Source organism: Urocampus carinirostris, chromosome 3 (assembly GCF_059441175.1).
Source record: "Urocampus carinirostris isolate Australia breed hairy pipefish chromosome 3, RoL_Ucar_1.0, whole genome shotgun sequence".
NCBI classification, from domain to species: domain Eukaryota; kingdom Metazoa; phylum Chordata; class Actinopteri; order Syngnathiformes; family Syngnathidae; genus Urocampus; species Urocampus carinirostris.
In genome coordinates this window covers 46,167,705-46,193,830 of record NC_142351.1, presented here as the reverse complement: position 1 = coordinate 46,193,830, position 26,126 = coordinate 46,167,705, and the positions used below count along the sequence as shown (strand labels likewise).

General features: G+C 37.7%; 3 protein-coding genes and 1 long non-coding RNA gene across 15 annotated transcripts; 2 read left to right on the top strand and 2 right to left on the bottom strand.

Moving 5' to 3' along the window:
* Positions 1 to 25: 25 nt before the first annotated feature.
* fam217ba (family with sequence similarity 217 member Ba) lies at positions 26 to 3,393 on the top strand. The gene is made up of 5 exons (XM_088332076.1): positions 26 to 302; positions 393 to 559; positions 635 to 734; positions 954 to 1,018; positions 1,124 to 3,393. Exons 2-5 carry the CDS (start codon positions 447 to 449, stop codon positions 2,508 to 2,510), a joined length of 1,665 nt encoding a protein of 554 aa, XP_088188202.1. The 5' UTR covers positions 26 to 302; positions 393 to 446; the 3' UTR covers positions 2,511 to 3,393.
* Positions 3,394 to 3,648: 255 nt separating this feature from the next.
* On the bottom strand, positions 3,649 to 13,664 carry LOC148369845 (putative tubulin polyglutamylase TTLL9). Of its 8 annotated transcripts, none has more exons than XM_088332060.1 (14): positions 13,413 to 13,659; positions 12,210 to 12,268; positions 12,060 to 12,143; positions 11,872 to 11,983; positions 10,268 to 10,453; positions 10,126 to 10,194; positions 9,954 to 10,047; positions 9,839 to 9,879; positions 7,172 to 7,244; positions 5,795 to 5,853; positions 5,513 to 5,709; positions 5,206 to 5,319; positions 4,996 to 5,120; positions 3,649 to 4,926 (listed from the first exon to the last, which is right to left on the bottom strand). In XM_088332060.1, exons 1-14 carry the CDS (start codon positions 13,443 to 13,445, stop codon positions 4,901 to 4,903), a joined length of 1,272 nt encoding a protein of 423 aa, XP_088188186.1. In that variant the 5' UTR covers positions 13,446 to 13,659; the 3' UTR covers positions 3,649 to 4,900. The 8 variants fall into 8 exon arrangements, with proteins under 8 accessions (XP_088188186.1, XP_088188190.1, XP_088188188.1 ...); XM_088332064.1 differs by lacking the exon at positions 13,413 to 13,659 and adding an exon at positions 13,273 to 13,376 and having other exon boundaries at positions 7,172 to 7,259; XM_088332062.1 differs by lacking the exon at positions 13,413 to 13,659 and adding an exon at positions 13,273 to 13,376 and having other exon boundaries at positions 7,172 to 7,259; positions 12,219 to 12,268.
* LOC148369844 (uncharacterized) lies at positions 13,459 to 19,239 on the top strand. The gene is made up of 3 exons (XR_015850056.1): positions 13,459 to 13,562; positions 13,653 to 13,758; positions 18,519 to 19,239. It is a non-coding gene; the product is annotated as an uncharacterized LOC148369844 (long non-coding RNA).
* On the bottom strand, positions 15,689 to 25,957 carry LOC148369843 (putative tubulin polyglutamylase TTLL9). Of its 5 annotated transcripts, none has more exons than XM_088332069.1 (13): positions 25,812 to 25,957; positions 24,595 to 24,687; positions 23,742 to 23,844; positions 23,475 to 23,660; positions 23,302 to 23,370; positions 23,128 to 23,221; positions 23,018 to 23,058; positions 20,329 to 20,416; positions 20,128 to 20,186; positions 19,837 to 20,033; positions 19,377 to 19,490; positions 17,079 to 17,203; positions 15,689 to 16,991 (listed from the first exon to the last, which is right to left on the bottom strand). In XM_088332069.1, coding segments are annotated over exons 1-13 (1,242 nt in total). In that variant the 5' UTR covers positions 25,814 to 25,957; the 3' UTR covers positions 15,689 to 16,920. The 5 variants fall into 5 exon arrangements, 4 of the variants coding, with proteins under 4 accessions (XP_088188195.1, XP_088188197.1, XP_088188196.1 ...); XM_088332071.1 differs by lacking the exon at positions 15,689 to 16,991 and adding an exon at positions 18,465 to 18,570; XR_015850055.1 differs by lacking the exon at positions 15,689 to 16,991 and having other exon boundaries at positions 18,465 to 19,490.
* Positions 25,958 to 26,126: the final 169 nt, after the last annotated feature.

The window sequence follows — 26,126 nt, the reverse complement described above, 5'->3', positions numbered from 1 at the left end:
GTCGTTTAAACTTCATGTCCCACAATGCACTCGTAAAAGACGTCAGGACCAGTAGCAAGCCTTTTACTGGCAGGTAAACAAACCTGTCTCTGACGGGGAAGGCAAGCCAGACAAAGCAAATCGTCCTTTTTGTCCTGTTATTATTATTGTTTTTAATGGCGACGGTGAAGTTTTACAAACGATGTTTACTTCTGTTCCGATTCTGTTGATTTAAAGCCGATACGCTGCCGCAAAGAAGAGACTGAACATGGTGACGGTAGCAACGCGCTTGTCAGAGGCAGCAGTTCACACTGACGCATGATGTACAGCAGTTCATTTCCAGAATGGCTATTCTCATCCCTATTCTCACATCATATCTTGTGATCTGATGTAATTTGTTTTTCTTCTGCTAGAGTGCTAGATCATTTGATAAAGACAAATGATCTTCACTCTTGGGAAACTGCAGCATGGGGCCCATCATACAAGAACGCACAGCAACAGCATCGACGACATTGAAATGCGTTGTTTCGAGAGAAAAGATCCGCGTCGAAACCTCTGAAAATAACGGGCCAGATTTAAGGTAGGAAAATTCCACCGTGCTAAACTTGTGCTGTACTGGGCGGGTGTTGATTTGTCGCTGACTTTATTTGCACAGCTTAAAAAAGGGTAAAAAGATGAAGAAGCGAGTAGGCCAAGTTCAAGGTGGCTTGCCAGGACCAGATCAGGACCTAAACGTCGTGGCGTCAGTGCAGCAGGTAAAATTATTTCTCATATCAAGAATACTGCGAAGACTCGGTGACCTTAGATCAGGGGAAGTGGACTTGTGAAGCCATTGAAACTTTGCTGTCAATAGAGCCTAAATCTATATAAACGTGAACTCGTCGTACTGGTGTTCTTTTTTCTAATGCAATAGATGCAATCAAAAATGTTGGGTTTTCTGTATTCCATTTATTAGAGATAGGCTTGTTTTACAGGGTTCTCAGCAGAGGAGTTACAAGGTTAAATCTACCACCACAGGAAATACAAGCAAACTACCCAGGTATGCTTTGAAGGTTGTTTGTAGTCTTACCACAAACTTTGTTTTTGGTGCAGTCCATTATGGAATCCTCCAACGCTTTTCCATCCCTGTACATCTTTATCATAGCCCGGCAGAAGCACGAGATGCAAGACCTCAAATAAGCCAGCACTCAAGTGCACACAAACCTGAAGAAAGAAGAAACCTTCAGCGGATATCACCTTGTGGTACTGAGCTCCAACAGAATCACAGCAAGATGAACAAGAACCGCCAGGCGCTCTCCCTCCCTCTCTCCCCAATATCAGTATTACAACACATGCCGGGGCACCCGCTGACTCATTCCAGAGCTTTGATGCCAGAGGCCCATCAGGACCCCTACAAATGTGACGATAGTGACAGTGCCAGCGACCTATCAGACTCTGAAAGGCTGCCTGTTCTGCCATCACCTTGTACTCCTTGTACACCCCCTCATCTAAATCTGCGAGCTGAGGTCATTGACTCCAATGACTTCCCATTGGACATTCCGGGACCATATGCAAATGAAGATGATGAAGACGAGAATGACATACCTACCCACTGTTACTTAGACTTTCTTCCCCCACCATTCAACACCTGGAGCCTCAGACAGCTTGCAGTGTTTCTTCATACAGAGGGGCGTGGTGCCCCCAGGCCTAAACCGGTGGGGCCTTTGGAGAAATTCCTGGAGCGATTACTTCAGTTGGAGTGGCTTCAAATTCAAACTGTTCAAGCCGAAAGCAGCCGTCCAGCTGGGCGGCGCATAAAGCCCCAGGCCACACCTGGTCACTCACCTAGACCTCACACAGCCCCATCATCTCGACTTAACTCCCCAAAAGGGCCTAGGCAGCCGCGAGCTTTCCCATATGTCATTAACCCTCTGTCACCAGCATCTGCTGCTGCACAATCCCGCCTGCCAGTTTGTCCACATTGTCACATTCGCTTCCCTCTGTGCAACGGTAGTTGTTTTGGTTACGCATACCAGCACCACTCACGTCTTAGCCCACTGCTGGAACGTAAAACCCGACCAGGCGCACCTGTGAAAAGAAGCTGCAGCGAAACACCAGAAGCCCCCAAAGAAATTAGGAGCCAACAAGCACAACGTAGTGGTGTAGCACAGGTCCCAGTGGGCCCCTCAGCAGGAAAGAGCCATCTCAGGCACATGCATGCAGCAGGGAATGCTCGAAAACAATCCCAAGAAATAGGAGCACTCTCAAACAGTAGAAGTCAAGTCAGGAAAAGTCGTGTTAGAACCAACTCTGAGACGGATGTTAAAATGGAACCCCTTATGGTTAAAGCAACAGGCACTGAGAAACATATTGTAAGGGCAAGTAAGAAAGGGACCATCACCTCAAAGAAATTAGAAGACTGGCAAAGGACAGTGACAGGAAGTCAAGCATCTAAGATGGTCATGAAACAAGTTGCTAAAGAGCCGCCGTCTAATTCTAAAGCGCCTTCTAGTGGTGGAAAAACAAAACATGTATATTCAGTTGCAAAGTAACAGGTATTAAGTAGATCTCTATTGCTTTACTGCTTGGTCAGCCATCACTAGAGCTTAACCTATGCTTGCTTTTGGTATAACACTAATGGAATATAATGTCAGTTAACTGTCCACATTTACTTCAACCAGTACCTTAAATAATATATCAGAATTTCCAAGCACTTAGGTGGAACAGTAAACATGGAATACATATACACTATGCACAGGAGGCTTGCTGTGTTTCCTCAGAAAACAAATGCAATTAGAACAAAACTACCCTGCATTGTATTTACTGTTATGCTACAAATGTCTAATTTGGCATGAAAATGGTAACCATTTTCCAGATTGCAATACTGTATAACCAATCCATTGTGATGGTGACCTCGTACCACCTAATTTCTTTCACACATGGCACATAATCAATTACTCGCTATTCCCAATTTAAAGAATTTTAGGTTTCAGTGATTTTATTTATTTATGCATGTATTTTTCATTTATTACTGTTTGTGTTTATTCCTTCAATTTGTCCAAGGGTGCCTCATTTGAAAATGTATGCTGTGAGTATGTAAAATTCCTGTCAGAAAAGTAGGCTTATAAATAAAGTGCAAGAAAGTGCTTCGGCTTACTAAGCGCAAAATGTTTTGTTTAAAAGGGCTTCTTGTGTACTAAAGTGTAAATGCTTGTCTTTGAAAATGAACTGATTTTTGCGTAGAGCACCGCACTTGAGAAATTGATAATGTTTGCTATGAATGTAGATCCATATTTTTTTCCAAAATTTTTACACCAGTTATATGAATGTAATGTGTTGGGAATGCATTCATTCTTGTCTTTGTGTTTACATATGTTCCAAAAACATCATGACAAATGTTTACTGAAAAAATAAACTCAAAAATCTGTCCACAGAGCTGTCTGATTGTTATATTATTTGGTCCCAAATAACATGGTTAAAACCTTGTCCAAGGCGTGATGGTTTTTCGGGAAAATAACTTTTTTTCTCTGCATGTTTGTATAACACCCAGGTTGTGCAACGTGACGGGTAAAACAAGCGCTGGAGTTTAGCAGTTCTTTTGATGATTTTATTACAACAAAACAGATGAAAACTTAACAGAATATTCTGAAGTTACGAGTACAGAACAAGAACAAAAGTGTGCTTTCAAAATGTTTGACAATCGTTTATATATCAGAGGGGCATAACATGCCGGTCTATGACAAAAACAAAACATAAGTCGGTGGAAAATTCCCCAAGTCACAGCTTCACACCAGTCCTTTGTCCAAACTGAATCCTGCAGGTGGTTTGATAAGACTCAAGGAAAGAGTCAAGGCTTCCCTCCCAACACTAAATCAGAAAAGCACTTAAAACAATATACAGACCATATAACGACTACATGAACGTATCTATTGAGACATCATGTTATTCAAACAATAAGAAAATAACTACATTGAAATATAAGGATACTAATAAGCTGTATCAAACAGCACTAAATGAACAACCTTATTGAATTACTGATTTGACGATTTGGATAATTTAAATGTTTTAACTGGAAAACACATAGTTATGACTTTATAAGCAGAAACACATTTCAATATTACAGTCGTACAATAAATTGCACTGTACATTCACTACAATTCTTCATTACCTTGGTTGTTAACCCAAAACAATAACAAGTCAAATGATATGTCAGATGTAAAACCATGCAGACAAGTTTTCAGAATGCTGAATATTAAAATCTGTGTTACATAGTGTAAAATATTGTTCCTAAAGGGATTCATATTGTGTCCCCTGCCTTATGCCCAAAGATAGCTAGGATGGGTTCTAGCACTGCCGCGACCCTAGTGAGGATAACGGATGCGGAAGATGGATGGATGTAGTACAAATATTGGATTATTTCAAAAGAATGAATGTCTTATGCCACAACACAGGCTGGAAAGCTATTCTTTCTACTGACCACAACAAAAAGCCTATATGTGATCACAAATGGTACGTACAGTGGGACCTCGCTACTTTGCGGTTCCACGTTCGTGGGTTCAGAGCTTCGCGGGTCTAAAAAATAATAATAAAACCCAACAACCCTGTTAGTAGTGTCGCGGAGGGGGCTGGAGCCCACCCCAGCTATCTTGGGGCAGTGGGCTGGGGACACTCTGAACTGGTTGCTAGCCAGTCGCAGGGCACACAGAGAAATACACCTCGCTCATTCACACCTAGGGACGATTTGGACTGGCCAATTAACCTGAGATGCATGTTTTTTGGAATGTGGGAGGATATATATATATATATATATATATATATATATATATATATATATATATATATATATATATATATATATTACACAGTATTGTACAGTTAATCTGTCTTCAGACGATAGAGTATGTAGTTCGTAGATAAAGTAACAACAATTTTTTGGGACTTTTTATATTTCTGGGTGATTTCCACAGCCTGAAAAAAATGGAATCAAGATTGACAAGAGTAAAAAGAGATGTTACATACTGTAAAGAATATGAATACCCAAGAATGTGTTGGAGTTTAAAGATGAACACTCAAATATTTCTTGGTTGACTTCCTCGCGAAAGACAGGCCCATCATTCCACATGAGTTCATATCCACCCACTCTCGTCTCTTTCCCAGTCAACCTAAGGGCAGCACAGGTAGTATCTGCAGTGTAATACATATATAACTATTAAAAATATTAAATATTGTCCTGTCAAAGAAATCTACCTTCCCTCCATGTCAATAATATTCACAGTGTCATTTAACATCCTGTGCTTCATCTCGTAATCCTCTTGGTTACTGGCTGTGAGTGATGGAGAGGCATTTACCTCAATTAACCATCTGCAATATTTTGGTCATTTGTTGAGAAAAGAAAAAAAGACACTTTAAAAATGTTTTGGAAGCAATTCAATGTAAATATTCTCCTTGGAGTGAAAGGAAACAAAGCCAACTCCCATTTTACAATGGAAATAGGTAAATGCATTTGGGCTTGGGCAAATCCATATTGGAAAACGTGTTTTGTGTTTAAACTCACGGTTTGAGGTTGTCATCCAACAAAATGTCATAGCCGTAGAGCTCAAAGCAGTGTTTGTCGTTTATCATGATCCTCTGCACACTCTGTAGGCTGCTGATGAAGATATTATCCATGTCTTTGAAGAGAGTTTCCACCACTTTTCTTCCGTGCTTTGCAGTCAAGTATCGACGGAGATTTTCTATTTTCCATTTACAACCCTGTGCACATGCAGAAGTTGGTGCTCCCCACTGAGATTTAAACAGATATACTGTCATAAATCAGCATGTGTTCTAAATTCCTCACCTTCTCAGGATCATAGTCAGGTGCTGTTTTTTGGACGGACACGTTTGTGAGATGAATGTCTTTAGGGAAGCACTAAGGACAATGAAGGAACTTTTAGGAATGTATGCTATTAATTATGCCTGCGGAATGAATTGAGTTTTCGCTCTCATAGAATAATGTAACTATCAACCATCAGCTAAGTCTCGGACGATGTCTAGCCAGTGTTTGTTTAGTCTATGCAAATTGTTAAAAGATGACTCGTTTGGATGGTCATAAAGTTGATTTTTCCTCCCAAAAGTAACCTGTGTGTCTAGACTTCAACATGAGAGCACACAACCGCAATGTGAACTCCTTGACTAAATCCAATGCAAAAATGCCAACAAACTCAAAATGTGTAAAGAAAAAGAAAAAACATATATACTTTTATGGATCGAAGTTTGTGTTGTGATATTAAAATGTGTAGCTGTATATACGTATGACTGTATGATTTCTTGATTTATAACGTCTTTATTACTTAAGCCGTTTAAACCTCCTTGACACATTTAGTTCGAATTAATGAACTTCATGATTTATTAATTTAATAGTTTTTTACTTTTCAGTCAGAAGATGGCCTTGAACGTTTTCAGTATTTGTCATAATCAATTTGGAGAAGGGGGCATTTGTGAAGCGGGCTTTTCTATTACCTCTGCACTTGAGGTTTCATTTTTTTCATGGCCCGTCCTACCAGTATCAAAGTAATTGTCAGACTTTCTGACTGTTGATTTCTAAATTTACAGCTAATGTTTTCTATCTCATTTGTGCCTGGAATGTTCTACCAAAAAAAAAAACTGAACAGAACTTTTCAGCCGCAGCGCTTATTTGACCTTTCTCCTAAACCGCATGTAAATAAACGCACACAGAAAAAAAGCCTTTCCTCTTCATTGGCACTGGCTTATGCAGTCTCAAAAGCCAAGAAAACAATTTAATTTACTTAAAGCCCAAAGGTGTAATATCTGACCACTAGAGGGCAGTGTTGTCTAATGCAAAGGAGTGTCAAGCGATCACTGCATAGCAGCTAGATACCAGAAAATCATGGCCGCGACTACTAAGTATGGTTGCCACTATGTAAAAGAAAAACAAATGGAAAAAAAAACACAGGCAGGAGCATGAAGTTAGCTGCACCGCTTATCGTCTGGAGGGTTGCGGGGACCCCACCTTTAATGTTTTCTAAAATGTAGGCAGGAAAAAACGGAAATAAATTGTAATTACGGTATTTTCATTAAAAAATTGAGATTTTTATTCATTAGGCAGCCCAAGGTAGAGTTTAGAAGGGAACACAACAACTAATCAATTGTGATAGCTGACCTGTAGAATGCAAGAACAATTGCATCAATGATTCCAAAGTTTTAAAAAGGATACACTTGTCATCAATACTATTCAGGGAAAACCGCGTGCTTGAAAGGCGAGCAAAGCCTTCTCTATAGAGCCATGCCTTCAAAGGAAAAAACTGAGCAAAAATATATCACACAATGGATCTGCAGTAATGAAATTGTGAATGTATTTAATTGCTGTTAAAAATGTCGGAAAAAATTGTTAAAACGTCATATTGTCAGATATAACAAAATTGTGAATGTGCTTAATTGCTGTTAAAATTGTCGAGAAAAATTGCTCAAACCTCACATTGTTTATTTGCTGTAAATGTGTCAATAAAATTGTTCAAACAAAAAAAAACGATTTATACATTGATCAAATTCTTAGTTAAAGTCAAGTCAAGTCATTTAGTCAAGTCAGTTTTTTTGTATAGGCCTTAATCACAAAGACTCTCAAATGGCTGCACAGACCACATATTATTGCAAACCCACAGACTATTATTACACCATCTCCTGATCTAAAACCTACATGAGGGCAAGGGAAGACTCAAAAACCTCAACATGAAGAAAATGAAGAAACCTTGAGAAGGGACCGCACATGAGGTAATCCCCCTTCCAGGATGATCAGGCTGCAATGGATGTTGCAATAACAAATAATAAACAGATATTGTCTATATAAAATATGGGTTATTCATATGCTATAGAATAGAAGTGTGTTTTAAGCTTGGATTTAAAGTGTAGCCATTTGTTAAATGTTTTTTTAATATAGGTAAACGGATTTCTGTATTATCTATAATTTAGTATTATCTTTATTATAAAATGCCTTAAAAATTATGTCTATGTAGATAAGTTAGGTACATCATTTTCTGAATACATTTTAAAGTATGTATTTGAATGATTCAAGACTAATTCGCTTTGACTTGAGATGTCTTCAGTGTGTGAATCCTGTTGGTCTTATCTGTACTTTTGACGCAAAATAAAATCTAAATACTATTAAATAAATTTAAGTCAAGTCAAGTCACATTTATTTGTATAGCCTTTAATTACAAGGAGTCCCAAAAGGCTGCACAGACCACAGACTATGATAGACACTGTGTTATGTAATAACCAACCCGGTCCTCAAGAGTCGTATGTCCTGCATGTTTTTGGAGTCTCTCTGGTCAAATACAGGGTGAGTGTAATCACCTGGGTCATTATCAAGCTCCTACACAGCTTGAGAACAAGCTTAAAATTTGCATCACCTGAGTTGGAGAAGAGAAAACTCCAAAACAGAAGATGCAAACTACAGACTATAAATACACCATCCCCTGATCTGAAACCTACACGGGGGCAAGGAAAAACTCAAAAACCTCAGCATTAAGAAAATGAAGAAATCTTAAGAAGGGTCCGCACATGAGGTAACCCCCCTTCCAGGAAGACCAGGCTGCATTGGATGTTGCATTAACAAACAATAAAATAAAATGAAGGCCATCGCCACAGATCATCACAGGAACACACACACACACACACACATACATACATACATACATACATACATACATACATACATACATACATACATACATACATACATACATATATCCCAGCCATCTCCGGGCAGTGGGCAGGGGACACCCTGAACTGGTTGCCAGCCAATCGCAGGGCACACGGGGGACAGACAACTCACTCGCTCAGTCACACCTAGGGACAATTTGGACCGGCCAATCCACCTGAAATGCATGTCTTTGGAATGTGGGAGGAAACCAGAGTGCCCGGAGGAAATCCACGCAAGCACTGGGAAAACATACAAACTCCGCACAGTAAGGCCGGTAGCTCGATTTGAACCCACGCAGCATACATTTATTTAATTAAAATTTTATTATACAGTGGAACCTCGGTTTTCGAATGCCTCTCAATTCGGACAAATCGGTGTTCGATCAAAAATTTCGAGAAATTCTTGCTTCGCTGAGTTCGAACGCCGGTACGCTAGGGTGCGATGCTGAGCGGCGTACGGGTGTTTTAGCCCCTAATTATGCCTCCGAAGAAGGTCGGTGCAAGCAGGACAGGTGAAAAAAAAACAAGTTGTTCGTCCAACTATTGCCTTTAAGAAAGACATAATAGCTAAATATGAAAGAGGTGTACGAATTTCCGATCTTGCTAGTGAATACAGCATGGCTAAATCTACTATCAGTACAATAGTAAAGAATAAGGAGGCTGTGAAATCGAGTGATGCGGCTAAGGAAGTTAGCGCTATAAGCAAGCAACTGCCGCAAGTTTTGGAAGAGGGTGAAAAACTTTTGATGATTTTTCTCTCCCCACCGTCCACCACAAAGGTAAGAAATCCTATTCATAATCCTTTTTTTTAATTTTTACACGTTCATGTTAGCGTAATCTTTCGTATGGAAGATTACGCTAACGCGAATGTACGATTAGCCTGGGTTAGCTTCATGTTTACGTTCTTGGTAAACATTTAGGGTGTTGGAACGGATTAAAACTATTTTACATTACTTTTAATGGGAAAAACGATTTTCCGTGATCGACCGAATCGGTTTTCGAACAGGGTTCTGGAACGGATTATGGTCGAGAACTGAGGTTCCACTGTATCCTGTTTTGAACTCCCATTTTAAATCTTAACTTCTTTTGTAAACATTGTTCACAAAGGCTGCAAAGAAAATGTCATTGGCATTTCATGTTAATAACAGGACAATCTTGAATCTTGATACATATTTTTACATACCGATGTGACCATCACATAGACTCGTAGATCAAACTTCCTTCCTACGGATAAGTACTGAATCAGTCAACTTGTTTGTTTTTTCTGATAAAAGCTCATTTTTGAATTATACTATTACCACCAAGTAGGTAAGGGTTTTCAATGTAACGCTGCGCCACGTAGCATTCCACTTGGGTTGCATCTTTTTGCTCCTCTGAGCGGGAACTGTCATGCTGGACAACACAATATTTGATGTGGTGTAGAGTGCAAAATTGTACCTGTTTTTTTCAAAAACGTTCAAAATCACATACTTTCCTCCAGTCCACGATGTCTTTCAGTTTTTTGAAAAGAAAGATGCCGGCCCCTTGAGATTTTGCTGCCTATGAAAACATGAAATGCTTTTACCTGATCTGTTCATTCACATCCATGCAAATATTAGGAGTTTGATCGAACTGGTTTCATGATCCAGGTGCTGCCAGGATTTCTTTTAAACTCCTCCACAAAGAGGTGATACTCGTTGGGTAGTGCAAAAGTACAAGGGAAGAAATCACACTTGGAGCCTTCCATGCAGCTGGCCTCCCTTTCAAGATGCTTCCTGAATCTTTTTAAGTTTTTCAACATGAAGTCTTTCCGCGTCAACTACAAAAAAATATAAAAATGATTATTGAAAGATTTTGGGTTTACAGTTAGGCCTGAAAATATTTGGACAGTGATATATGGTAAAGAGCTCCTCGGCGCGAATCCTGAAGCATTTGCCGGGTATTTTAGATGAGTGGTTCATGGACTGCGGGGCGAGGTGTATGTTGATGACATAAGCGGTGATGTTGTAAGTCCTATGAAGCAGGTGTAGATCGTGACTGATTCAGGAAATGATTCGCTACCTCTGAGTGTTGTTCATAATAAATGGGGCAAATAAACACTCTCCGAGTTGAAAGTCCCTTTCAGTATTGGGAATCACAGAAACATCTACTTCCAATTCTTCCAAAAGCAGGTGCAATTCCTACAAATAATTAATTGCCTGGGTCTCCAAAACTTTTAAAACAATATTGTTTTAAGTAGAAATGAATGAGCACTATACCTCATTTTTAACTTACTGCATAAGCACAAAGTAACTCATGATACACTATATTACTCTCTTAATACACTCTTCAAATATATTCTTTGTTATTTTTTTACACAAGCATGTTATACATTTTTCTGTCAACATGGTAGCGTAGTCGAGGTAATGAATCGTTTTAAAGCCTTAAGTGCGTGTGTGTGTGTGTGTGTGTGTGTGTGTGTGTGTGTGCGTGTGTGTGTGTGCGTGCGTGTGTGTGTGTTTGTGTGGAGTATTTTTGGGCTTCATTTTGCCATCAGTAGTGACACAAGCACTGTTATATCGCTGTTCACATAAACACATTCTGAAATATGGGCTTAAAGTGCACAATCTTAAATTGCAGTTTGAGACTTTCTATATTCAAATTGGAATGAGGGTTGAGGACTTATAGGCCTTTGCACTCATTATACCCATTTTCAAATGACTAAAAGTAATTGGACAATCGACTCACAAGGCTCTTCCCTTGTTAACCTATCATCAATTAAGTAGTATAATGGTCAGATAAATGTAGGATTGTAGTTTTGCATTTGTAAGCTGTTGTCGAGACCACACATCATGCGTCCAAAGAAGCTCTCAATGGTGGTAAAACAGAAGTTCCTGAAACTTAAAAAAGGAGAAATCTCTGAAAGATAGCAGGAAGGCTTGGAGAAGCCAAACATAGAGTTTGGTACATTCTAAGAAAAAATAAATGCATTGGTGAGGTTGGCAATTCAAAAAGGGAGACGGATCATCCCCAGATACTCTCCATGTTAAAGAAAAATCAATTTACAACATCCAATAAGGTGACCAACACTCTCCGGAAAATGTGTGTAGCTGTCCAAGTCTACAAAAAAATTCTGGTCCAGATATTTTACGTCCAATGTGGTTGTATGTAAAGCCCAACTAGTGTAAATTGTGTGTCTGTCCAAATATGTTCGGGCCTAACTGTATGTAACAAAACATTACAAACATGCGTCCTTACCTCGTAATTGTTACGGAAGTGGTTTATTCTCACATGTTCCTCCATGAATGAATTATCAAAGTTTTCCCTCAGCCAGCCCACATCACACCAATGGAAATCCCATTCGACATCACTATTTCAAAAGAATACAGTCATCGAGGGAATATTAAATGTGGTGATGATATTCCAAAAAAAAGACTCCCACTAACTCTTTGACTTCAATCCAGCCTGGTCTTTGTCTCAAGACATCCTGTATGGTGCCAAGTGGGCCACATTTGTATCGCACGAGACCTCTTTCCTCCAAGAGGAAAAATGGATGAGATTTGATGTCAATCAATAAAAAGAAAGGAAACATATACCTCACCCACCGCTTCTCAGTCAGCTTGCCAGAATCTTTGGCTGCTTTGCAAGCAGCTAACTGCAGATAAGGAAAGAGAGCCTTATTTATTAGGGATAGGCGATACTGGGATTTTTGTATTGATATCATACATATAAATACAAGGTAGTATTAAAGGGAACCGATGCCGATAATTCTCGCTTGGAACACTTATGATCAATACATAATTGAACCCCACCCCTTTGAGTGAGTTGATTATATATATACCACATATCCCCCCAGTGGGGGATTGATTCAGAGGAGGGGATTCCCAGCCCCCTCGCTCAACCCAACTGAGGTTTTGCGAGTCATTAGGTGACCAAACCCCCCAATTCCAACCCCTAATGCTGAACGCCAAGCAGGGAGGCAACAGCTACCAATGTTTAAGTCTTAGGTATGACTCGGCCGAGGCTTGAACCACAACCTCCCAGTCTCAGGGTAGGCGCCATACCCCCAAGGTCACCGAGCTGGTGAGTTGATAGTCACAATAAAAGAGCCTAAAATTCAATATTTTTTTAATCAGATAACAATGAAGCAAACTGTTAAGATTATAAACAAATAAAAATTAATATTTCCATTAAACTTGTTTCAGAACAAAATCAAGAGATTCAAACCCAAAAAAAGAAGCAACGTAACAAAAATACAAATATAACAAAGTCAACATGACAACTATCATATCTTCCATTGTTCAATATTTTGAAAATAAAAACACAGTGCAAATAGTGTAAAAAATACAATGTAGAAAACCTTTTACAGCAAAAATAAATAAATCAACAAACACATCTTTTTCAAAACGAAAGTCAAGATAGTCAAAAGGCATCCAAAAATAATTTAGTTATCATCTGTTCATTTAATCTTGTAATTTTTATTGTATTTTAATACAGCTTTGGATGTCTATTTTACATTGTGATATGTAGTTTTATATCGTTTGCAATATGATTAATATTAAGTACACAAGTAAAAATGAAAGACAAAAATAAAATAACGGCATTGTGTTGTTCTTAATTGTTATATACGAGTCTGTTTGCTGCTTATTAGTAGTCTACCTTTTTCTACCGAAAGTAAGGCTAGCTTTGCGGCTAATACGGAGGTTGCTATTGTAAAAAATAAACATGACGTCAATTTTTTTAATTTGCATCGTAATACTGGCGTCATTTATCATTTCTACATTCAATTTGAATTTTACCTTATTCATTGGCGTTGATACTCGTACTTTCATAAGGCGTAGTAAGGCAACCGCATAGGAGCCACTGTTGTCATAGTAACAACACAACAGCGCACAGAGAAAGTCCGTCGTCGTTAACTTTCACGTTTTCAAATAAATACACAAATACGGGTAAAATGAATGAGAGGAGTAACTAAAAAACTGAAAGTTATCATCATGTCACTGTGATTTCTGTAACAAACGATGCTGTATTTTCAAAAGGAAGACACAAGCAAGGTAGACAATGGAGTCAATTTATTCTTATCGTGGGGGTAAAAGAAGCTCAGCAGTATAACATCTGGAAAAACAACTGGTTCAAATTCCAAAGGTCAGAAAAATATCACGGCAGGGAATATTTTTGCTTGTACTTTTATGGGACCTCACCGGTTACTGCACTCTTAAGCACATTAACAACAACAACAAAAAATATTACATTAATTTTTGTATTTTGTTTTTAATTGTCTCTATCCATGTATACATCTATCCATCTACCCAGTAACATGTTAATCTATTCCATACTATCTTTCAAAAGTTTGGGGCCACCCAGACGATAGTGTGTTTTCCATCAAAAGCCACAATTTTTTTATCAATCAAATGAGTTGCAAAATAAATCGAAAGTATAGGTGAGGCATAGGTTAGAAAGTTTTTTTTTTGTTAAAAAAAAGTAATCCCTCAATTTTTCGCTTTTGGCAAAGAATGGAAATATATATATATATATATATACGGTATATATATATATATATATATATATATATACGGTATATATATATATATATATATATATATACGGTATATATATATATATATATATATATATATATATATATATATATATATATATATATATATATATATATATATACCGTATTTTCCGCACTATAAGGCGCACCAGGTTATAGGGCGCATCCCGAAAAAATAGTTTTTGGTCCTATTTTTGACATATATATATCGTATTTTCCGCACTATAAGACGCACCGGATTATAAGGCGCTACAATGGGAACGTCGACAAAACAGTCAGATAGTTCGGTCCAACTTATTACCCCCTTAACATTCCGATTGCTTGCAAAGACGCAAATACGTCTCGAGAACACGTGCGGATGCGGTGTCCGTACGATGTCACTCAAATGCATCGTTCCATCATTCGGAAGGTTAAAGTCTTGGGATTCAAGAAATGCCAACCATTCCTTAGTATCTATTTTCTTTTTCGCTCGCAACTTTACTGTGCATATGACAATAAACACTTGTAATTGAGTTTAATTTAAAAATAGACACTCCATTCCATCCATTATCTGCACCGCTTATCACAGAAACATCGAGTTCAGTCCGAAACAAGATACAGGGACAATATAAAACCCGGAGTAGCTCACCGAAGTCGTTGTGTTCATAATAATGTGCAGCCAATGTCCTCTCATATCCGTGAGGGTAGTAAACCCAGGAGAATAAAATATTAACAAATACAGAATAGAAAAAAATGCTTTCTCTATGCCGTCAACCACGTGCTGTACAAATGTAATCTTTTTCTGCCAATTGCAGGCTTTGTTTCGCGTTTAAGCCAATGCCAGCCTGTAAATGATAAAAATGATTCGCCCCTTGACCTCCGAATAACTTTAGCCAATAGTGATCGATTCAAATGATGATTGACACATTGGTTAGCCAATGAAACGCCGGTAAATAAATCCCAGCATACACCGCGTACTACTTGGCGTTCGGGGGAAAATCTAGTCGGCGGCTGCAAGTTAGTCGGGAAACTTTGCAATTTTAAAATTGATCCATAAATAAGACGCACTGTATTATAAGGCGCATGGTCAGCTTTTGAAAAAAATAAAGGCTTTTAGGTGCGCCTTATAGTGCGGAAAATACGGTATATGTATTATTTATTTAATATTATTGTAATACTACAGTAGCCATTTTTTCCTGTAACAAACCTTTATGTTTTGTTGTTCTCAAGTAATTATATACTTAATTTTAAGCAAATTAGCTACTTAAAATTCACTCGCTTTTACACCGAAAAAAAACCCCACTCAACATGAAGACCACACCAACTATTCCACATCATGCCAAGTGTAATCATTTGGATGTTTAACGGCTAAATTTGAGCAAAATCTGATATATTTGTTTTTGTCTTTGAACTTGTCTTTTGTATCAAACAAAATAACTTACCCTGCTTTTCCAATACTATTTGAATGAAGTATACATTTTTTTGAAACAAAGCTGAATAATTTACTTGCTGCACTTAAAAGGAATCTTGGAAAGGCCATAACATTTGTATTAGTTTGTATTAGATTCAAAGATATGTTTTACATTACAAAGTAAAAGAATCAAATAAGAATCATCATACCTGTCAACCTCCACGGGTCCATGCCCTTACAAAATGTTGTATTTTCCCATACAAAATAATCTTACACCATATTTTTTCCAAATGTGTTTATTTATGTAGTTTAACAAGTTATATTGTATTCGTTATGTCATATATATTGTTAATTAACATTTCGTCGTGAGATACTGAGTTGCTCGACATGAATGAGGTCTATTATCAAAAAAGTTAAAAAATTAAGTAGCTTGGACGTTCACTGTAGAAAGAAAAAATACATGCAAATATAACTAAGTGGAATCATACATTTTCTTATTCAAATTATCAATTCGTTTTCTGCATTAAATTATTGTTGGTAATATACTGATTAAAAGGATAACCACAAACCTGTCTTTTTTCAATTTCTCCTTTTATATACCTTCCTTTTTTTCTTAACTTCTTTATACAACAATAATGATTCGTAATATAATGCATCAAAGCAAGTGAGCCGTATGAGAGCCGGCTCTCTTTAATGAGTTGAGCCGAAAAAGCCGGTTCTCTAAAAAGAGACGGACTTCCTTTCACTACATAACTACCACATGAAATCCGAGGCGGCAGATGCATGCGCACAGTAGGATCAAACCATTCGCTTCGTTTGCAACGAAAAAAATGATACCGAGATAGAGGATACCGCGGCAAACTCGTTTGACATGATTGATTTGCTGTTTCGTCATAGTGTATACCGAATGGTACACATAATTGACAAATTTGCCTTTTTCCGTACAGATTTTCTTGTACGTCGTACACGTCTTAAATGCATAATAAACATACTTTGTACGGCAAAAACGTACAGGTTAACAGGTATGAATCCTAATTTCAGTATCATAAGCATGACAACAATCAAAGGACACTTATCCAGATGTACACAAACAAATTGTCTTAGAATCTTGAAACATCAGAAACCAAAACAAACACAAAAGACGTATTACTCAAATCCGAAAAGAATTATCTAATGACAACAATATGAAAACAACACTGTTTGTTGAAAGGACAGACGGATACATGTTTATAATAGAGAGACGTAAATTCATAAAAACGAGGTTTAGTAAGAAAATTTGTCAAAACCACCTGTTGAAACTGACGTTACAACTGTGGTCAAGAAGAACATTAATTCTTGGCACCAGATCATATGGACATGTTTATGTCCTTCTTTGTGCAGGAAATGTTTTCAGAAGAGAATTTAGCTGTTGTTCCCTGTCATTTGCACACCCTGAAAAATAAGTGAACATATACTTTCTTAATTATGTATATTATAATCTTAATGTCAAGTTATGTTAATGACAGGACATTGGCTTACCTAAGTATGTGTTGGCTTTTAAACACGTACAGCCAAATATTTCCGGGTCGACGTCCTCACTATAGACAGGCCCGTCGTTCCACACAAGATCATATCCACCCACCCGCTTCTCCTTCCCAGTCAACCTGAACATGAACCGCACTGTTACTCTCTGCATCATGTTCATAGAAAGTCACTTCTCACATTGTTAAAAGTGCTGTACACAATTTGGAACTTTTCCACCCGCTGATCCCATCTTCTGTCTTAGGTCATTGCAGCCACTGTCAATTTTCTAATTTGGCATGTGCAGGTACACGCATTTCTTGTACACACTTGAAAAATTCGTTTTCCATATTTTTGGGTGATGATTTGGCGTTAGGACTGTATTTGAAAAATGACATTTTTTACTTTCACCATTTTCATGCTACACTAACAAAGACTGCGCGGACGAACATAAAAAACGCTCTCCACTTTTCCCCCCATACCTCCTTTCTAATGTGTTGCACGTCCTAAACAGTATTGCTATAAGTAATAAAGCAGATAGGCGCAGTGGGAAACAATTATAAAGGCTCTTAGAAGTCAGTTGGGCGTTGTTAACACATATTTGATAGAGAAAATATTCTACTTTCAACTGTTTAAGGGGACCTCACCTTTTGAGTAAGGAAAATCAAGAAAATAGATGCATTACTGTATCGGTCATAGTGTCTAAAGTTTTTGTTTTACGGAAACATGTTTATCCCCCATCCGTTCAAAATCTTTTTTATCTTTTTGAATGTCTAGAATATCTTAAGGTATAATAGACGTTTGTATTCCCTTGAGTGATTTAAGTTTTGATTTAAATGGTTTGTTTTTGTTTCTCCGTGTGATTTGTTGATGTTGCTCCACAAACCCCTTATAAAACTTGACATTCTGACTTTGGCTTTCTGGACGAAGAACTGAACAAACAGTTATGACTGCAAAGTGTAATGAATAGAAGACAGAGCAGTCCTCAACCACAGTTCTTGGGAACCCCTTTATAGCATATTTGGTTGTTTACCACCGCCAACAAACCACATTTAAGAAATCACCCCAGCAACAAGCTGCAGTAGTCTTGTAATCACTGAAATGATTTGCATTGAATAAGGGGAGGGGGTTGGGTTACATCAAGAGCAGCGTGTCAAAAATATTTTTGAAGCTAAGAGCTTTTTGTTCCTGATTGGCACAATGGGGTACCATTTTGATGTACGTACATTTCCAATATAACAATTTATGTTATTACTATGTTGTAACTATATTATTACCAGGTTGTAATTGTGAGAGTCAAATAGTAAAGCATGTTATTTAAAAATCAAATGTACCTAAATCAATATATAATATGTTTATTAATACACATTAAAAAAGTAAAATATGTAAAAAAAAAAAACATACCTGCCAGGCGGAGAATATTACTTATTTTTTCCCTCATATTTGTAATCAACACAGCCCAGAAGATCTTTGGCTACTTTCTGCCCCATCTGGAGGACATTGCCGGCATCTGATACCACAGCATAGGAATCAACATTAAAAAAGACTTCTCACCCCTGCCACCACTTTTTTTACCTGTTGCCCTCTGGTAGGTGCGAGAGGTCCTTTAAAACAAGGACTAACAGGCTCTGAGACATTTTTCCGCCAATGCCATTACAACCCCAAACAAGCATGCAAAACTGTATCTAAAATGTCTGACTATTATGGTATTTTTTTATTTTATAGCTGCTAAATGTTTTTGCCGTACTTTTCATTGCATTACTGTTACGAAGATTTGATCTTATATTTGCGCTATTTTTAACATTTAAACCAGTTTTAAGATCAGGGGATGGTGTAATTGTAACATGTGCAGTCCTTTGAGACATTTTGAGATTAGGGTTACGCAAATAAATGTGACTTGACTGCCCTTGACCAGTCTAAGCAATACTTATGCCTATGTTTTTCTCTTTATTACATGTTTATCCTGGAGCACCATATTTAATATTGTTGGATATAATTCTTCACATCAATGACAATAAGGACAATTTAATCCAATTCAAAATCAAAATTAAAAGTCTGCAACGTTCTTTGATAAAACAGATGGTACCTCGTCTCACGTATTTTGTTTACTTTTTCTAATCTTGATAAACAACAGTTCTATAAATATAATTATCTGCGTTGATACACTATATTATTTATCAGGATGATGTGTTTTTTGTATATAAGAAACAGAAGAAAGTATCAAAAAAACATGTAAACCTACGCTTTTCTAAATTCTCGGCCAATGGATTTTTTTTTGCAGTGAAACTGCTAGTCATGCAGTGACAATCAAAGTACCTGCCCTCCATATCCACAATATTCACGGTGTCTTCAAGCAGGCTATACTTCATGTCGTAATCCTCCTGGCTACTTGGTGCCAGCGACGGTGAAGCATTCACTTCAATTAGCCAACTGCAAATAAGAATAGAGCAAGGCTCTTTTAACTAAGGCTCTTAGGTAGAAAAATTATTACAGAAGCAGTATTATCATTAATACAGAAGATACCATGCTGATACATGTCTTGCTAACAGCATTGTGTAGGAATATGTTTGCCATACTATCATAATAGTCATAATCTTGTGTCAAATGGCGTGAAGGCATAGTAAAAGTATTTTTGAGAGTGTTCTTTGGGTGCTTTGTATTTGTCAGTATCGGTGTTAAAAAAATGGTATAATGGTGCTGCAATGTAAACTTAAAAACACGTGCAATTTTAAACTTGAGTCATCCAAACACATTTGTTTTACGTCTAAACTCACACGGTTTGAGGTTCTCATCCAACATTATGTCGTAACCATAGAGCTCAAAGCAGTGTTTGTCATTAATAATGATCTTCTGCACACTTTGGAGGCTGCTGATGAATATATTATCCATCTCCTTAAAAAGATTTTCCACCGCCTGTCTTCCATGCTTTGCAGTCAGGTACCTACGGAGCTTCTGTATCTTCCATTTACACCCCTATGAAAAGGTGGACACAAGCTTTTAGGGAAACATTGCTGTATGAAGTTAGAGGATTCCTAAGGTAGTATACGTTGATGTATAATATACTCACTTTTTCTGGATCATAGTCAGGTGCTGTTTTTTGAACAGCCACATTAGTGAGATGCACATCTGTATAAGAAGCGATAAGGAAAACATCCTGGAACTTTGGTATTTAATGCCAAAAATTACATTTAAAAAAATAGCTTGAAACTAAACCCCAAGAATGCATTGCAGACAGTATAACACTGCCCAAAAAGGCCTTTAAGGATACACTTGTCATCAATACTACTTAGGGAAAAGCGTGTGCTTGATAGACGAGCAAATCCTTCTCGATATAGCCATGCCTTCAAGGGAAAATACTGGAAAACAAAATCATCAAGTATTATACACTGTGTATTTGTTGTCAACGATATTTGTTGATTTTGCATCTTTTGGTTTGAGTTGACGAAATAAAGTGGCTTGAAATTCAAAATGTCATTTACCATCTTGTGCAGTAAAAAATTCTCAAGAGCATGTCACGAATTCCGGATGACAGAAGAAACCTGATTAAAAGCTGCATGCTGAAATTTAAGAATAAAACTCAATTTTGTTTTTGTACGAGCCACATTGGATTTAAAGCCGCAGCCATAATTTGCCACCGTTTCTTACATTTTAAGCCTGGCACACACCACATGTTTATCGACCCCTTTGGCTGCAAAACGCACCCTGTCCTGGCACACCGTTTTTAGTTGCGTAGTATTTCAGTTCTGCTCATACTTGTTTATGTCATGTGTTTTTGGATCATGTGACATTTCAAGATGGCGATTACAAAGACGTACATGTGTTTATTATTGCGCTAAAAGAAAATCTAGATGACAGCGTCAGGGTAAACGTTTTGTTGAGAATCGTGCCAATTTTGACACAAAACTTTTTGTGTTGTTATTGGTGGTAATGGACCAAATACGTTCGCTTGTCATTTTTTCCTCGAGTATTAAAGGTAACCAGCAATGTGAAATCGATGCTGATGATACTGAAAGAGAAGTGTAACATTTTAGATGGAAAACCTGCACTACTGTGAACTTGAATACATCAATTGAATACTTGATTTATAGGTGGAAATGTTGAAATGCTGTCAGTACATTGTAAATATTCAATAAAGTACCGTTAAACCGCTCATTATCCTCCTGTTATGTGTAACATGAATAACGTTAGCAGAAATATTAACTAAAGGGTGTCATAAATGTTTCCAGAGGCGTGTTCAGGAGAGTGAGTGATTGCTATCGCGAGCTATCGCTAGCTTCTGAACGGCCAGTGATTATTGAGCGCTCGCGTGCCCGAGTAATCACGGGAGAAAGACCGCTTACTTTGATTTCCAACATGGCGTCGACAGTGCAGAAGATGGAGGATCTCACCCTGACGAGTGCTGTTGGCGATGTAATATATCGTCTTACATTGCCTGGTAATGTTTGTGAACAATGCAAGACAGGTATGACCCTTCCACTGCGTTTAGGATAACCTTAACTGTGTCAATATGCGAACTGTCGCTCATATCAGCCAACTCGCTCAAAGCAAGCTGTAGAACGAAATCCATTGTACTGTCGTCGGCCATTTTGGATCAGTAAGGCAATCACAGTGAGCGATTACAAAACGTTCAGCAGTGCGGGGCAAGCGATTATCAAGAGACTACATGTCTGATCACTCTCCTGAACACGCCTCAGGTTTCACTGCGGTGTTTTGTATTTAGAGCACATGTGTTGTTGAAAAGAGAAGCTCGCCATTTTTCTTGGTGCTGAAAAGAAAGGATAAGCCACACCATACTTAAAGCCACAGTGTTTAAAATGTAGTGACTTAAAGTCCAGATCTTTCTTCTTGATTATGTTTGATTAGAACCTGAATTGTGTGCATAATAGGTATGGAAATGGCTGCTAAACTGTAGTGGGCTAGTTCCTATGCTTTCAGGCAGTCGACAATGTACTGTAGTCTTCAATCATTAATTTCAGTGGTCAGCAATCCCCCTCTGTGCTGTGCTGTGCTGTGCTGTGCTAGAAGTGTTTTGGGTCAAAACATACACTTATTAAGACATTTATTAAATTATATTAAGAAATAATATTCTGATGTAATTAATTATATATTAATTTTGAACTTGGCAGGTATGATCAGACTGACATTCTGACTAAACATATTAATAGATATTAATAGATAAGGTTCCCAACCAAAGATGCAACGTATGACATTGAAAAGCCAATTGTACTATCTACATTTTTTTCTACCTAAATTCCCGTCTGAAACAGACGTCTATTGCCTTAAAATTGTTTTTCTAGGGCTCCATGTTTTGAGTACCTGGCAAGGTCCCTACTCTTGGCTTTAATAATGTACTCCTTTCAGAACATATGTAAGATTCACCACGATAAGGTGTTTCGATTTTTAGGAGCTAATTGTCACACTCAGGTAATGAGATTGAAAATAACTTGACAGGGTATTGCAGATTATCTGAACCAGGAATCGGACAAAACTGGAAATAGATTTAAAACTTTTACACCATTTTGCCTTCGTAGTACAGTCTCCTTCTGTTTTCGATAGTCCATAGTTTCTATAGGACTTCTTTCAAACACGTCACACATGCTGTGGGACTCTTCAAAATTGTAAGAAATTAAAAAACGACTAAGACAAATAATTGTTTTTGGATATAATCTCTTTTGACAATTTTAAATGATCTCTTACCATATTCTTTGCAATCTGCTGCCAGAAGATTGCCAATATGCCTATATGTCTTGACTTAAAAAAACAACATCTTTTTTCTCTGTTGTGAGCCTTTCTTATTTATCCCGGAGTGCCACATCTATAATCACTTCGTAAACAATATCAACTTTCTTGTGTTATAGACTACAATTAAATCAATAGTATTTTTTTGACTGCAAGAAAATGTCTTGGAGTGATGACTGGTAATATGAAATGATCACTTCACAAATGTGTTTACGTACTGATGTAACCATCACATAGACCCGCAGATCAAACTTCCTCCCTGTGAAGAGGTAGTAAATCCGTTACATATATCCTGTAATAAATTCAGTTCGCAATTTTGTTAACTCACCGCCAAGTAGGTAGGGGTTCTCGATATAGCGTTGTGCCACATAGCTTTCCACTTGTGTGGCATCTTTCTGTTCTTCTGATCGGGTGCCGTCATGCTGAAACACAATATCCCCAATCAGATTTAATTTATGTGTTTAGCCATTTTTATATATTCAATTGATTCAAAATCCCATACCTTCCTCCATTCCATGATGTCTTTCAATTTTTTAAAAAGAAAGATACCTGCTCCCTGAGATTTTGCTGCCTGCAGACATAATGAACAGACAACATTCAAATAATCAGCAATTATTATTAGTTCTATTTTATTCTTATTTTGTCCTGGATTTAACTTTTCCTTAGTGATCTTACTGGCTTCATAATCCATGTGCTTCCAGGATTCCGTTTGAACTCCTCCACAAAAAGATGATACTCATTAGGCATGGCAAAAGTGCAGGGAAAGAAATCACATTTGGAGCCTTCCATGCAGCTAGCTTCCCTTTCAAGATTCTTTTTGAACCTTTTCAGGTTTTTCAACATAAAGTCTTTACGTGTCAGCTGAATGACGAAACACAGAAATGTAGTTATATGAAAGTGTTGAATTTATAGAATAGTATTATGATGCACCTGATTGCACACCTCATAGTGGTTGCGGAAATGGTTGACTCTTACGTGTTCCTCCATGTACAAATTCTCTTTGAGCCAACCCACGCCACACCAATGGAAATCCCATTCACAATCACTAAAAAAAAAGAAATGCTCCAAAAGCGGATGACAATTTAGGCACTGAATCCTTTGTCATATTGCCATTTTTCAGGCTTCGAAAGTAAAGCTAAAAAACTGGAAGAAAAAAAATCTAAAAAAACATTCAAGAGACAATCATGAAGTGGAACCAAATCATTTCAACATTTTATATTATGTTTACAAAGAGAATACTGAAAAGTAGGTGTGTGTCAGTACATCTCAGTTTAAATGCACGTGCTCTGAGAAATGAGTTACTGGAGAACATACAGCATTATGAATTAACAAAGAGCACACTAGGCAGGTCAGGCATAAAGTTGTGAAAACGTTGAAAGCAGAAATGGAATATGAAGTTTCGCAAAATGTACACGTCTCCTAGAACACTGTGCAAGCAATAATAGCAAATTGGAGGGAGCATAAACTCCTTGCAAACCTACAATGACATGGCCGTCCCTCTAATCTTTCCTTTCACAGAAGGAGAAAACTTATCAGAGAAGCAACCGAGAGACCCATGAACACATTAAATTACCTGCAGGCATATGCAGGTGAGATGGGACAATATGTGAATAAGACAACTATGATAGCAGAATATAAAATTTGGTCTCTTTATACGATTGTGTCTCCCATTGTAGATTCTTAGAGTATATTTTGAGTTTTTTTATCTATAAATCCAAAACCTGGTATATGGCAATATGTCAAAAAGGTTTGGGGGATTAAATACTTTCACAAAGCACTGTATGTAAGTACTCACTCTTTGACTTCAACCCAGCCTGGCCTTTGCCTCAAGACATCCTGTATGGGGCCAATCTGACTACACTTGTAGCGCACAACATACCGTCCCTCCCTGAAAAAAAAACAATGCAACATGTTACCCTGCAAGTTAAGTTGACTTCCTGTTAAGAAAATGAAATTCCTTTGTAATCCTGACTTGTGGGAATGCCTTGAACAAGCATTGGTGTCATGATCTAGTGCGCTACCTGCCCCCAGAGGGCGCCAACCGGCTTTGGAACTGGACACACCTGGGTCCAATCATGAAAACACCTTTCTCTTATTCTACTAATATTGACTGTTAGGACAGCTCGATGGTTGTTGGGTCATTGCCCTATTCATACCACTTTCATCATGTTACCATGTCATGTTTGTTTTTTGTTTCTTCGGTCCGCAGTAGGAGTAGAGTAGGTGGTATTCTGTTAATACAGGGGGTGCTGAAAACAAGAATGGTATTTATTAACAAAACCAGGAATAAAGTAACAAATTAGTGGGCACAAAGCAACTAATAAAAACCCCAAACAAGAAACCAGAAACTGGAACTGGTAACAAACACTAAAAAACAAACATGACATGGTGACAGACGGCAGGACGAGAGTGACATGGAAATAGCAATGTCCCGACAATTAGAGAGCTTTCCCAACCGTCACTATAAAGGCTTGGTGGAATTAGGAACAGGCGTGTCAGGATTGGACTTAGGTGTTTCCAGTTCCAAACCTGGGTGGCTCCCTCTGATGTAAGGTAGTGCACTAAAATATAATATTTGGTGATCCTTTCTGCGTCAATACATTGCAATTCATTATTCAATTTCAACTCCTAATCTCCCTAGCTATCTTTAAAATACCCAATTCAGTTTTGGTTAGCAAATGAGGGAGAATTTGTCTTTTTAGCACATTTCGTTGTTTTACACGTGAATTGGTACCAGACAGTTGCCACTATATCAACTTACCATGCATATTAACAATCTGACATGTTGACAGCTCATATAGACTTAGATAAACAACATAAAATGTTTTTATAATGCGATAAATCCTTCTAAAGATACACGGGTTCAAACACTAAACAGTGAGCCTGTCAGAACTTGCATCTGACTAGGCAGCTCTACAAAGGACAGCATTCTTTACATAATACACCATAAAGACCTTAAGGTGAGCCAACAAAACGTAGCCACAAACAAGCAATAATATAACAGCAGCATACATTACAAACTAGAAGGGCCGTGTTTCTCAACTCGACAAGAAGTTTGAAAATGCTGTTGTGAAGCACAGCCTCAATTTCAGATTTTTTCTGACAGCATAATCCCAGGCAGAAGTTCCAATTGTGTTGTAACTATAGCAATCTACAAAAAGACAAACATGTTTTGAAACAATCTGTTTAAATAGTACAGTTCTATGATGTCATAAAGCGACTAGTGCTTGAAAGCGTCACATGTAAAATAGCAACTGATAATGACAACTGGTGGCTATGAGATTATAAAGTTCCAGCCAGGTTCTTGACCACAAGACCAAGGACAAT